General features: G+C 37.1%; 1 protein-coding gene across 1 annotated transcript; it reads right to left on the bottom strand.

Annotated features, from left to right (window-relative positions):
* Nucleotides 1-2,153: 2,153 nt before the first annotated feature.
* LOC140233306 (Y+L amino acid transporter 2-like) lies at nucleotides 2,154-12,558 on the bottom strand. Its single transcript, XM_072313417.1, has 12 exons — nucleotides 12,536-12,558; nucleotides 11,286-11,403; nucleotides 10,212-10,380; nucleotides 8,761-8,952; nucleotides 7,333-7,458; nucleotides 6,663-6,762; nucleotides 6,370-6,414; nucleotides 5,903-6,026; nucleotides 5,129-5,232; nucleotides 4,468-4,711; nucleotides 2,990-3,167; nucleotides 2,154-2,218 (listed from the first exon to the last, which is right to left on the bottom strand). Exons 1-12 carry the CDS (start codon nucleotides 12,556-12,558, stop codon nucleotides 2,154-2,156), a joined length of 1,488 nt encoding a protein of 495 aa, XP_072169518.1.
* Between the last annotated feature and the right edge of the window lie 1,183 nt (nucleotides 12,559-13,741).

The following is a 13,741-nucleotide window of genomic DNA, read 5'->3' as shown; positions in this document are numbered from 1 at the left end:
TTTCGATGCAAGTGAGGCGACGTTGACCGTATGGTGAATTTGCATATTACTCAAGGAATGTTGACAGGTTTTAAATATCATTTAATGAACATATTTTCTTTCAAAAGTTAGGGAAACACAGTGTCAGAACATCTAATAACATTTTATGTTTGATAAATGTAATCCTTTATTGCAATTCATTGACAAATCGCCCTTTTTAAAGTAAATAAAACACAGATTATTAACTGTCTGAGTAAGATTCATGATAAATAATGATACAACATATATACACGAGATCTTATAAGTCGCATTCTAACACTGGAAAGGCGAGAAGACGAAATCACATATCTTGCATCTTCACATGACGGTCCGGAGGTGTTTTTCAATCACGTTTCACGAGAATTAAGCAACGAAATTAGCGTGTGAACATTGTGTTTTTTATGGGCGGAGATTACGGTGACCTTCCGATCATTTCCGCAGAAAGACTGCTCATTAAGAGTTATTGATTTGAACTTGGCAAGATGCCGAATCTCCCTTCCTCGCTCTGAAATCGAAAACCGCAGAGTCCGTGAAGCCTTCCCCTGTCATGTGAACGAAAGATGGTTTTAATCTTAATTGCAGTTATGTTTCAAATTAAGCAAACTCGGTACGTGTAAAAAAAAAAAAAAAAAAAAAAAGGTCTCACAACTGACTTCTCGCACCCCAAGAGGACGAGAAAACGAGAGCTAACATCTAGCATTCTTGCCTTTTCGGATTTGAAAAAAGTCAAAACCGAACACACAGAACGTGCGCATGTACGCAAAAAGAAAACAAAAGAGATGCCCTGAAATAATACTCACAAACACACTTACATAATACAAGTGAATATTAAACAGATAGACATACTGTACATACACATAATGCACGACACGCGAGCAGTAAAACACATGCCAAGACACAAGGACACATACATCCGCACTGACACAATTGAATTCCGATGTGTTAAAAACACCAAAATATACTATTACGATATGGCAACAGGTCAAACATTTTAATCAACAGTATGTCCATATCACAAACATGCAAAATAATACACCTGGCCGCTCATAAAAAGATCAGGAGACGTTCCTTCTTGTCTCATGTGTGAAAGTAAAAAAAAAAAAAAAAAAAAAAAAGAATATTAAAAAATCCTGTTTCCGACCACTTTGAAATTTCCACATACCACATGCTTTCTGATCAGGATATGCTTCAAGTTTATTTCCACAAAGTCTGCAATAGAAAGAATAGAATAGAATAGAATAGAATTGTCGGATATTGTACCGACACAATTTTAAGGAAATCGCCTTTGAAGACATTCTAACACATTCGATCAATGAAGAACAGAGTAATGGTATGCCAAATAAAAACCTGTAAAATCGAATTCGGAAAAACCCCAAACAAACATGGAAGTATGAAGGTATTAAAATTTATGTTTGATTTTGTAGTAAATATCATATCTGAGATGTCTCAACTAAAATAATGTAGGCCTACATTCTGCTGTTTACACGCCTTCTATGCCTGCAGTTCTTGAGTCCCATCATCTGTTCACTCTTGGACACACTCTACCAAAGTAGAGTAGGCCTGATAGATAGTAAGCGTACAACTCCGAAGTCGAAAAGTTTAACTGATGACAATGTTCCTTTTTAAGGTTCTTATATATTGCCAGAATTGAAACAGGAAAAAGTTAAGTTCGACAGCTGAAATAACATGAGATGAAAAACAGCAAAATTGGAAGATAGAATGAGGACCGATTAGTCAGGCTGTACTAAGCCTGTCACACACAAACCATGTCTTTGCTTAATTAGGTATCTAAAGTGGTTACAATCTGTAATTCAAAAGGCTCGATATTCCTAACTTCGTTACTCTGAAAATGAAAAAAAAAATCGTAAATTCCAAAGGTTCGCTAGTCCCAAGACGAAATGATTGTGGTGATTCCGAAAGTTCGTTACTACGAATTTTCTTTTCGTTTTTGGATTAACGAGCCTTGTATCATTTTCGGTTTAAGAAACCGCTGGTAAAACGAACCTTATTTCATTTTCGAATAAACGAACCTTTGGAATAACGAACATCACAAATCTAAAGCATATTCTCTTAGTATTGTCTGTACAGTGTTTCTGAATTAAAAAGCGACGATTAAATTTGATGTTCCGTTTGGATTAATATGTCTTCTTTTCCTGGTGGATGCAAACGAAGAGTCTCTGTAAAAATCTGGTCGCCTTTTCTGAAAGAAAAGAAAACAGAATATAATAACTGATCAGAAAATTGTATTCCAAATCTCATCTATCACAAAACGGAGTTTCTCTCCAAACATGGCACTAAAATTGTCAGTAATGCTTTGTCTACGGAACAAAATTCTTTGAAAAGGATCCTTTCATCTTATACAGACATGTGGACATGTGTTTGCAGGGAAATTTTCATTATCTGTCTCGAGTTAGCGAATAATGGTTTAACGGGTTAAGCAATGTAGCCCCTTTTTCAAACATAATTTGTTTATCTTTGTTTATTTTTTTTTCATTTATTCCTTCTTTTTTTTTTCAGGGTAGCCCTTTCAGATGTAGGAAACTGAATTACAAAGGGGTCCTGCATATTTATGAGAAGTAAAAAGAAATATAAAATGCAGACAGAGCTACGTACAAAAATGAAGTATGAAAATAGTAAAGATTAATTAATATTATTTCAAACTGAAGACGAATTATGATTAAGATAATATGTATATATTGTATTGCATTGCATTAATTGCGTACATGAATTATTACAAGTGTAAATTAAACTGCAGTGAAATGACTGCTGTGCATTGAATTTTACTGTCGGGGGTTCCCTCTTACCCTTTGTGTCCCCTGTTGTGGCTGTGTGTGAATTGAAGGTGTCATGTCTCAAACTTATATTGATCCATATCGTTTAATTCACTTTATTATCATTATTATCATTTTAAATCAATTTCATGCATGCGCAACGACAGTTTATAGGAAATTGTGTCATACACTGATCATACCCGAGTACGGCCTGATGCACTTGATCCTGTAGCGTCGACTGAAGAAGGCGAAATATACAGGAATCCCACTGAGTGATACCACCAATCCGATGGACTTTTTCACGGGATCCAGATAAAATGCCATGCCCATGATGAAGATCTGACAGGCCATGTAGATCACGACAGCTATGACTGGACACTGCAAGAACAGCAAAGTACAAATAGGTATGCTCTGTATTTCAGTGTGCTTGTTTAATTTGTCAAATTTTGGAACCTCATCCACACCTCGTTACGATTATCCTGAATCCTTTTTTTTTTAAGTATTGTATATATATATATATATATATATACATGTATATATATATATATATATATATCTGCTGTAATAAAATAAATTGTTGCAATTTCTACCATAACAAAAGCAACACACAAAAAAACACAACTAAACATGAAGAGATGTGGACACATGAAAGACAAGTATTCTATTTACAGTGTGACATCCACATCCGTTCATAGAAAATAAAATATAAAGAAAATTCTACAAAAATTCACTTTTCTAGCATTATGAAAGAGCACTTGACTAACCGCTTTCAGAAAGCAGGGGGAATGATTGCTACCCTTAACATATGTCAGTATCGAGTTGATGGAATTGGTAATTTTCATAAAAAATGACTTTTTTTGGAATTTTCTTTATATTTTCTTTATATTGTTGTCCACTAATACGTCATAACCTCTAGTAGTCTCCTCATCCAGCGCTTCCAACACCAAAACTTTAAAAATTCATAACTTTTGCATCGACTGTCCGATTTTCTTCAAACTTTCGCTGATGTGTTCTACATAAATGTTGCTGCTGTCACACAATCCACATTGTTCTTTGGGTTTGCGTTCCCTTTAAAGCCCACAGGTTATACTACTCACGAGTCATACAGCCCACGAGTTAGACACAATGGCCCGAATTCACGAAGGTGGTACAAATGAAACCATGGTTTAAACCATGGACAAAAACCATGGAGTGCCAAGTGTCGCATGGAATATTTCGTTACGAAATCAGTCATTTCGTCGATGAAATGATTATTTTGTAACGAAATGACAACATTTTGTAACTTAATGAACATTTAGTCCACGATATGATAATTTCGTTAACGAAACGGTCATTTTGTCGACGAAATGACCAATTTCGTAACGAAATATTCCGTGCGACACTTGGCGATCCATAGTTTTTGTCCATGGTTTAAGCCATGGTTTTGTTTGTACCACCTTCGTGAATTCGGACCTAAGAGATCAAGGCTCACGAGCTGTACGGTCCACGAGACAGACACTGGAATATTTCCCTCTAATAGTGTCTAACTCATGAGCTTGCTTTCCTTGGTGTCTACTTCGTGAGCTGTTTATGACGCTTGGGTGTATGATTCATTAAACCCTTTTTCAGTGCCTAACTCGTGGGTATAACTCCTGGGCGTCTAGCTCTAATGGGATGACGGTCTTTTGATTGTGGGTACCTTAAAGGGTCGATCGGCCTCGGGGTGCTTCCACCGGTAGTAAGGCAGGACTGCCACAGTCATCGTGTCAAATATGTTCTCGATGAAGGCCATGTACTGAATGAGCTTGATGACATCGACTTCGACCAGGTAGACGAGGGAAATGAGCAGAGAGAGGACGGCGGGTATTGGCGTACGGCGAGTGATGCTCAGCATCGCCATGATCTCGGGGAAGAGACCGTCCCGTGCTGCCGCAAACACCTGCCTGGTGTCATGATCAAAAAGATTGCAGATCGATAGTAAACGTATGTCAAGAAAATTGACATGATTCTAGCCACGTCTACATGATCACATTCGATTCATCATAATCCATATAATATTAAACCAGGAAACAAACAAAACAAAACATTTTGAGAAAGAACACAATAGTAATTAACTAACAAAGCAGCAATATGCCGAAACCATGAATAATGTACAACAGGGATTATAATTTGTGTTTTATTATATCCCTGATGATAATAGTGAACCAATTAAGACACAGTAACAATCGGTGAAAATTAAACTTATATGTTTCGTTGCAATGTTCGTTTTGGAATGAGGCGAATATTTCTTTTGTTTGTCTATATTGTGCCTGGAGTGTTTCTCAATATCAGACGGTGATAATGATAATACATTGTATTACCTTCCGCGTTTGAAGGTTCCGCTGTTAAGGTTACCCATGGCGGACATGGCGACAAAGAACCATATCAGCCACGACCACCGTCCCAGTGCCAGCACACTGTAGTCCTGTTCGTAGGAATACAAGAGCAACAGGTGTAGTCAGATATCAATGATTCGCTTTCGACAATGTCTCCATCGACGAGACATAGTGTATCATCAATTATAAGACAAATTACCAGGAAAGCAGACATCGTTCTCTTATCTCCCCATCTCCATCTCTACTACAGTCACTAACATCTCTAACATCAGAAAAGTCAACGATGTTATCACAATTACAACAGCTGGTTACCGATCAGTTACATCATAAAGTAAAAATTGACTATGCTGCTTTTGCCTCGGAGTAGAAAATGGTCAAGGCAAGGGAAAGATATCAAAATCGTTACTTTCATCACCATAGTGACCTAAAACAAGAGGATCATCATGATTACGTTAATCACCAGTCTGCATACTCATTATGATTATCAGCATCATTAACAATGTTGTCAACATCCCGTATCGTCAACATCAACTCCTCCTCATGCATGCATAACCGTTTTGTCGCTACAGAATGTCGCATCTTAGATAATGGATGATGTTTCTATGGAGAATATACTTTTCATTTTGGTAAATATAGCTTTTTAAATGATTAACTACCGATAAATACTCATACTGATACTGATCTATACTGATCATTCGTCATTATCATTATGAACTAAGCAACACGTCATAATCGTCATGGATGTCATCTTATACTAACCGCAGCCACTGCCTCCGAGGTGATAATATCAGTTGGTGAGAGCAGGGTCAGGTAGGAGATGTTGGCCAGGATGTAGACAATGGTGATTCCAGTCATTGAGATGATCAAACTTAGCGGAATGTTTCTAGAACCAAACACGTGACATTATAGGAAGTTCGTTGTTATTTTGGCGGCATTTAGAATAATTCTGGATTGCGAATTATGCTAAGGTTTGCAAACAACTGCCAAGTTTCTGGCTACAATGATCTCACTCAGGGAATATCCTGAGAAAGATCGCTATGGTGATACAAAATGATGCTAAATTGTAGGATTAACATCGATGTTATCACGTATTATGATAGGGAAATGATCACAAACATTGACAAAAGGAAAAGGAAAAAAACATTCCAAGGACAAAATTATTGATAAAAGTATCAATACCAACAGTACGACTTTCTTTTAATTTTGTGGGACATGTAATATTTTACCTTTCTGGACGCTTAACTTCCTCGGTTAACGATAACGCTGTGTCCCTGTTGTAGATGAACAGTGAAAACAAAAGAATGTAAGTACAATAGCGCAGGACGTCAGTATTCTATAGATTACTTTATCAACATTAATACAAAATGTATTTCCATATCATTTTGAATAATATATTCCTACAGAAGAGAAGAGGAAAACCGGCTGAGCGAAATGCTCGAACATCAATATTTCTCTTATTGACACAATCTATGGGCCTCGTGGATTGTGGTGAACAAAACTTTTTGAAATAAAATCTTACCATCCAGAGTATGCGAACATTCCCGAGTAGAAAGCAATCGGCAACAATTTAACGTCAAAGTGGCCGGAAGGAAAGGCATTTTGTAGGTTAGATACTCTACCTGCGGAAGTAAGCACAGACAGAAGCCATTACTGGCATACCAAATTTTGCAATAACTCATCATCAATTGTAGGCAATTTTATGTATTAAGTAAAGGCATGCGTCAACCCCAAACTTGATCCTGAAAAGCAATTTTAGCTTTGGCATTCTAGTTTGCATTCTCGAGTGCTTGGGACGTGAAGCGAGACTGCTCTCAACTATTTTGTTTCATAACAATAATATTGTCATATTCCACTAAATTTTCATACTTTATCAAGTTGGATTAATAATGTTTCCATAAAGAGAGTTTTAGATAGAACAACAAGGACTCAGTTTCTCTGAAAACAACTTGCGTCTTTGTTTCGTGGAATATGCTTGGATTGGACAGTTAAAGAGTTATGAAATAACACAATGCGAAACGATGTTTGTCTTCAGTGAAATTACTGTCTTTTTCTCATTCTATGATCAAGCGGAGTTTGAGTGCGGAAATACTCGACCATTTTTGTCGAATTCAGCAAAACATCAAAATATGCTTCATGGTGCACCAAAAATCACACCTGATAATGATATGGAATCAAACACAACAACCTACCTAGACCTAGATTGTACATTCCAGTTGCTATGACAACCATAAGTCCGAAAGTTTTGGTGACAGTGAAGAAGGCGGCAAAATGGGACGACAGTCTGACGTTGATGCAGTTTATGGCCACGATGAAAACTACATTATCATTAGATGAACACATGTAAAAATCAGGGAAATGAATTGAAAAGTTGACCTGTATTAAAGCGATTATTTCAATATCACATTTCTTTTTACTATACACTGTAAAAACATCGGTGTTAGATTTAACACCGTGGGTGTTAAATCTAACACCGATCAATCTTCAATAGAGGACCACACCCACAGGTGTAGAAAATGTATTGTGACGGTGTTAAAAAGTGTTCACCTGGCACTTCGTGGTGTTAATTTGACACTGTAGCTGGTGATATTTTTGACACTGCGCTGGAGTTAATTCATTAATGACACCGCATGGTGTTGATTTGATATTGGTGGTGTTAATTTCAATGGTATAACACCCGTCCAGCTTCGAGAACACACCAACTGGTGTTACTGTGGTGTAAATGTGTTTACACATTTTTTCAAAAATCAAGTACTTTATCGGAAAATTCTTCATCGTCTTGTTGAAGTACAGAATTAACAAGAAATTCAGTAACTAAGAAACTCTCAAAAAAAAAAAAATTATATTTTGAAATGACACCCGGAGGTGATGAATGAGTACCGGAAATTTAACACCAGCTCGGTGTTTCATATTTAACACCGGACTTTTTGCAGTGTACTTTCATTGAAGATGTAACGTAAATACAAATAATGTGTTTGAATATTGACAGTTTAGCATGTCTAGCATTTTAGACTGGCAGAGTGAATTAATTCCAAGCAGGGTCCACATGGAACAGAAGACCATAAAAATCAAAGTCTAAAGGGAGGTGACAAACGATGCATGATTAAAGAAAGGAAAGATGTACAGCAACATGAAGAAAAGACTCAGACATCACAGACTGGAAAGGAGAATGTATTGATGATGATGATGAATTGCAAACTTCATTGTTTTGAAGGAAACAAGGAATGATAAGGTGTTTGAAGGAATGAAAATTGTTCTAAGCCTTTTTTATTAACAACACAGATATGAATATTCCGTTGTGTTTGGGAGTGTTTGTGTGTAGTTACAGGACCTCCAAAATTCATATTAAACATGCGAATATGTTGCATATGAATATCTGTGTGTTTATGCTTATTCTGTATACATTATAATTAATATATGTATGTATTTAAAGCTGCGATATTCATATTGTTATGATAGTCATGTCCACAAGAGAGTAATATTTTCATATGTAAAAAAAACACACACACAAAAATGAAATGTATTTCTCATGTATCGGACATGATTACATGATTACATTGTTTTATAATTATGTATATACACATGTATATTTTCATAAGTTATATCATTATCATATTTACTAATGCATGCTGCGGCAAATAACTGGACAGCGACGACGGGGGGTTCGGAGCACTGGAAGAAAGGGGTGAGAAGATACTGGGCGATGGTGATCGACTGGACGCAGTAAGAAGCCGTCGTGACAATGGCCATCATCCAGAGCTTCAGGAAGGCCAGGCCGGGACCCCAGCCCTCCAGCAAGAAGGCCAGTTCACCTTGAGCGAAATGTGCAGATGGGATAACATAGCCATAGCAGTGACTTGAACTTTTCTCGAAGACACAAGTGGTTTATAAAGCGTTATGTGTTATCTCAACACATGTATACTATACTTTGGAGTATCATCATTCTTTAAGAGTGTTTGTTGGTTTGTTTGTTTTCACTGAGCTCTATAACGAATGACTTTACAGTGGCCTAACGACGTTGCCTTTTCAAGAGTTCGACATTTAATTCTGGAGAAAGATGAGTTTTGCTAAAAAACATAACTAATACTGCAGTGTAGGCTGAAGATCTGATCATTATGAGACAGCCTCTCATGTTATTTATCGCAACATATTTATACGACACTTATCTATTTTACAAATATTATTTTCTTTTACAGAAACATGCTCCAGAATTTATTAGCTGTTGCTCTACGTATAATCATGCCATTTTGAAATAATGGAAGAGAAAAATTGTGAAATCGTGACATCATCCGTAAAACCCACAAAATATTTAGACAAGTATCGTGACTTCAATATGGTTTCACACTATGTAACAATGATATACCATCATGGCTTAAAAGAAAAACATTTCACGGATCAATATCCCGATATTTGGTGTCCATAATGACAATGAACGAGTTGGTATATCATAGGAGAAAGTGACGTGGCTTCATCCCCAAACCGCATTCAACAGGCTGAATATGTTACAGTTTTGTATACGCATGTATGTTATTCCAAATGTTCGTTCTTTCGAACGGTCGTTAATCCGAAAGTGAAATAAGGTTCGGTTTTCCAAAGATTCGTTAATCCGAAAATGAAACACGATCCGTAAATTCGTTATTCCTAAAATGAAATAAGATTCGTTATTCCGAAGATTCATTAATCCAAGAACGAAATAAGGTTCGTAATTCTGAAAGTTCGTTAGTACGTACCGTGTTTACAATTTCGGATAAGCGTACCTTATTTCATATTCGGATTAACGACCGATTGAATAACCTTCTGCTCGTTACCAGCAAGGGATAAGATGGACATGACGTGAAAGAGTCCAGACCGAGAAGGTCGAAGGCACAGAAGGCATTAGCGCCACTCGGTCTCGCGTTCACCCGTTTCTCGCGGTTCTCGGTTTGGCGAGTTAGTCACAATCTTCAGCCACGAGGCCTTGTCAAAAGGCTAAGAAGGCATCAAACCAAGAATACGCTGTGCCTCCGAGGAGGTATCGCGTAGTACCTCCATGTGTATATCACCAAGGAGTGTCATGATAAGATTGACTTACCTCCAGATTTTTTGAACATCAGAGACAGCTCGGTGTAGATGAGAGTCCCGAGTGTGTTAATGAGACCACACAACACCCAGAAGATGAGAGCCACACCCACTGACCCACTTGAACCCCTAAGGATACCCGAAGGGGAGATGAAGATGCCGGTACCGATCACGGTTCCAACCTCGGGTTAAAAGCAAAGAGATTAACCCTCATGGATTTATAGCCACAATGTCTGGCGAGTTAATCGTGGGCAAAAGAACCATTATAATGTTCGTATTAAACTTCATCTTCGCGCTGATGGTCCCGATAGACAAATTAAATTGGGTCATCCCACGAGCTCTACACCCACGAGTTATACGGCCCACGAGCTAGACACTAAGAAAAACTGTAACACTGCCCATGGGCAAGACACAAGGCAAATAAGACCCATGAGTTCGAAACTAGGCAAAAAAAAAAAAAAAAAGATCCATTACACATCGACACTAGTTTAGAAAGGCGCGATATCCAGATATTTAGGGTGGGACTTGACTTTCATCGAAAGTTTCGTCTTTTTCGGTCGATTTCTGCCGGTTGTTATATCTTTGTTTTAAACAAGTAATATAATCATTGAACAGTGTTCTAAATACATTATAGCATGCAGTCTTATAAATTTGATTGAATCTATAAGTGCAGTAGATGGAGGAGGATATGCGAGGCAAGTGTTTAATATATTACACAATCGAATGCAACATTTTGGTGGTTTACAATATTTCTGCATAACTTTTTGAAGAAAATTGGAGAGTGACAATTAAATGCTTGGTGGAAAAATGAGCAAAGAAAATGGGATTCCATTGGGATTCGAATCCGAGACCTCCGGATGCTAGCCCGGTGCTCTACCGACTGAGCTATAGAAAGCCCTAGTTCAGTGTTCGTCCCAGAAACCCTAAATTCTCAATGCTCGGATGGTCAGAAGCTATAGCAGTGTGTTTGTGTGTGACACACACGCACACACTTAAACCTGGCATAAACCCGAAGGATAATTAAACTAAATTCAATTAAATGCTTGAATGAAAAAAAAAAATGAGCGAAACTAATTTTTTGAATTACCGTGTGCCAAATGCATCCCATTAAGCCAAGGTGCCGTGGAATGGCCACTTTCTCATCACTGGACTCGGAGATGTTGTCCTCCACAAGGTGATCGTCAACTCCACGGTTACCATGGTTACTATAAAGTTCAAGAAAAAAAAAATGTTATTGGTCAAAGGGGAATTTCCCTGAACATGTGGATTCAATGAATGCAGATTCATTTGTATAGTGAAGTTTGAGGACCATCCGTTCAAATGTCTGGATTTTTTTTTTTTGTAAAATCCTTGTGGCGTCATCGCTGGATATAAGAAAATTATGACTATATTCATGATGCCACAGTGTGATACGGCGACGATAACAAAGAATATACAAGGAGAATTTCACAACATGTCTCTTTCTTCAAAAGTGCGCTTTCCTTCAATTTGCTTCAGAGACTGTGAACATTATACAAAGGGTAATATTTTCCCCTGACTCTGTAAAAAGGTAGTCAAATGCTCCTAAAAAAAATTGGAAACATGCTGATTCCTCTTTTTATATTCTTTATACCATTGTCACACTGCGAAACCAAGATACATTAATGACGCCACATAAATCTTAAAAGAAAAATAACAAATTTATAACTTTAGAACGGATCGATGGAGTTTCCTCAAACTTCACTAAAATGTTATCAATTGTCTCTGCGTTCACTGAATCCACATGACATTTGAGGTAAATTCCCCTTCAAAGAAATGCTTTTCAAATACTATGTAATGGTATATCGTTTCATTCACCATCGTTCATACAACGAGGTACCCCATTTAGGTGATGTTCGTCATTCCGACAGGTCGTTAATCAGAAAATGAAATAAGATTTGTTTTTTTAATTATTCCGAAGGTTCAAAATTCCGAAAATTAGATATAGATTCGTTTATCCTGAACTGAAAAAAGTGCGTATACTAACAACGTACCTAATTTCTTGTTCGGATTGACGAACCTCAAGAAAAACAAACTTTATTCCACTTTCGGATTGACGAACCTGCGAAATAACTAATCTTCTGAATAACGAAGTGTAACCTCCCATAGCATCAGTTAAGATAATTTCTATAGTTGACAATTAATTTTCAGAGAAAGGAATAATAATAATAATATCATATCACATATTATGCGAAAACACACACACATACACACACACACACACACACACACACACACACACACACACATATATATATATATATATATATATATATATATATATATATATATATTTCTTTATAATCTTATCTATATCACCTTCTTGTCTCCTTTTCTGGCATGGTCTGTCTGACAGGCAATTTTCCTCGGAAATGACACTTGATATGAAAAAGTCCGACAGGTAACGAAGGAAAATATGTGAAAACCAGAGAAAATTAGCAGAGCTGGTGATGGAAATAATCCAGTTGCGCTTATTGTTCAATCGCCGGCACAAAGTCCATGTATAATGTCTCTACTCCTATTGATGAGCTGCAAAGATGATGACTGTGTCTGCTTAGACTTCCAACAGACGTGTCACGACATCGCATCTGCATCAAAGTAGGGGCTCCACGTGGTATTATTGAAACAACAACAGCACCAACAACAACTATCACAAAACGATATTGTTCAGTGGCGTTGAAATGCGCATACAGTGATATTTCGTGTTATACAGGAGGTTAAACAATCAATGTCAATTTTTCTGGCCTTCAGCAGAGTCTAATTGTCTATACTAGCTCTGGAATGACAAAAACAATGACGGAAATTACTCTTGATCAGGAAAATGTAGGCCGGAAAGAACAATTTTACAGACAGCTGCAAAACAACCCACAATATTGAAAACAATTGAAATAATAAATACATTTCTGTCCTTCTTCGAATTGCGCTTGATTCGAGTATAAAGGGTAATAAGCACGACAATAGAAGTTGACAATGTCACATACTAGTTAAAAAAAAAAAGGATGTGCAAATTAATACCTGTCAGAAGTGACATCAGTGTCAAATAGAGAGAGAGAGAGAGAGAGAGAGAGAGAGAGAGAGAGAGAGTATTAGCTTTTAGCATAGCATTGACCTGCCAGCTGGCAACAACGCCTCCTCAAACAGTACGATGTGAATCAAAACGAGTATAAGAGTTATGTACGCATAGGACAGTAGGATTTCGCTTGTAAGAAAGTACCAGGTATTTCATTTCAACATTTTGTGATATAGGTACAGAAAATAGATTAGGAAAAGGTGAACAAACTAGCAGAGAAATGATCTATTTATAGATTATTTTAGTGACTGAATGAACGAACAAGTAGATAAAGAGTAAACACTCTATGTGAATGAAAACGTAAGTATATAAATGATAACATATACAAACTTCAAAAGTCACTTTATTCATCACCGCTTATGCTTGCATACTTTTATGGCACTTGTATCGGATGCATCGAACGTGTCGGAACCCGGTAGCGTATGATACCCAACATGAAGCAGAGCATGTAGTCG

This window comes from Diadema setosum, chromosome 9 (assembly GCF_964275005.1).
Source record: "Diadema setosum chromosome 9, eeDiaSeto1, whole genome shotgun sequence".
In the NCBI taxonomy this organism is placed as follows: domain Eukaryota; kingdom Metazoa; phylum Echinodermata; class Echinoidea; order Diadematoida; family Diadematidae; genus Diadema; species Diadema setosum.
The sequence above is the reverse complement of the archived record's forward strand: the minus strand, read 5'-3'. Positions and strand labels throughout refer to the sequence as shown.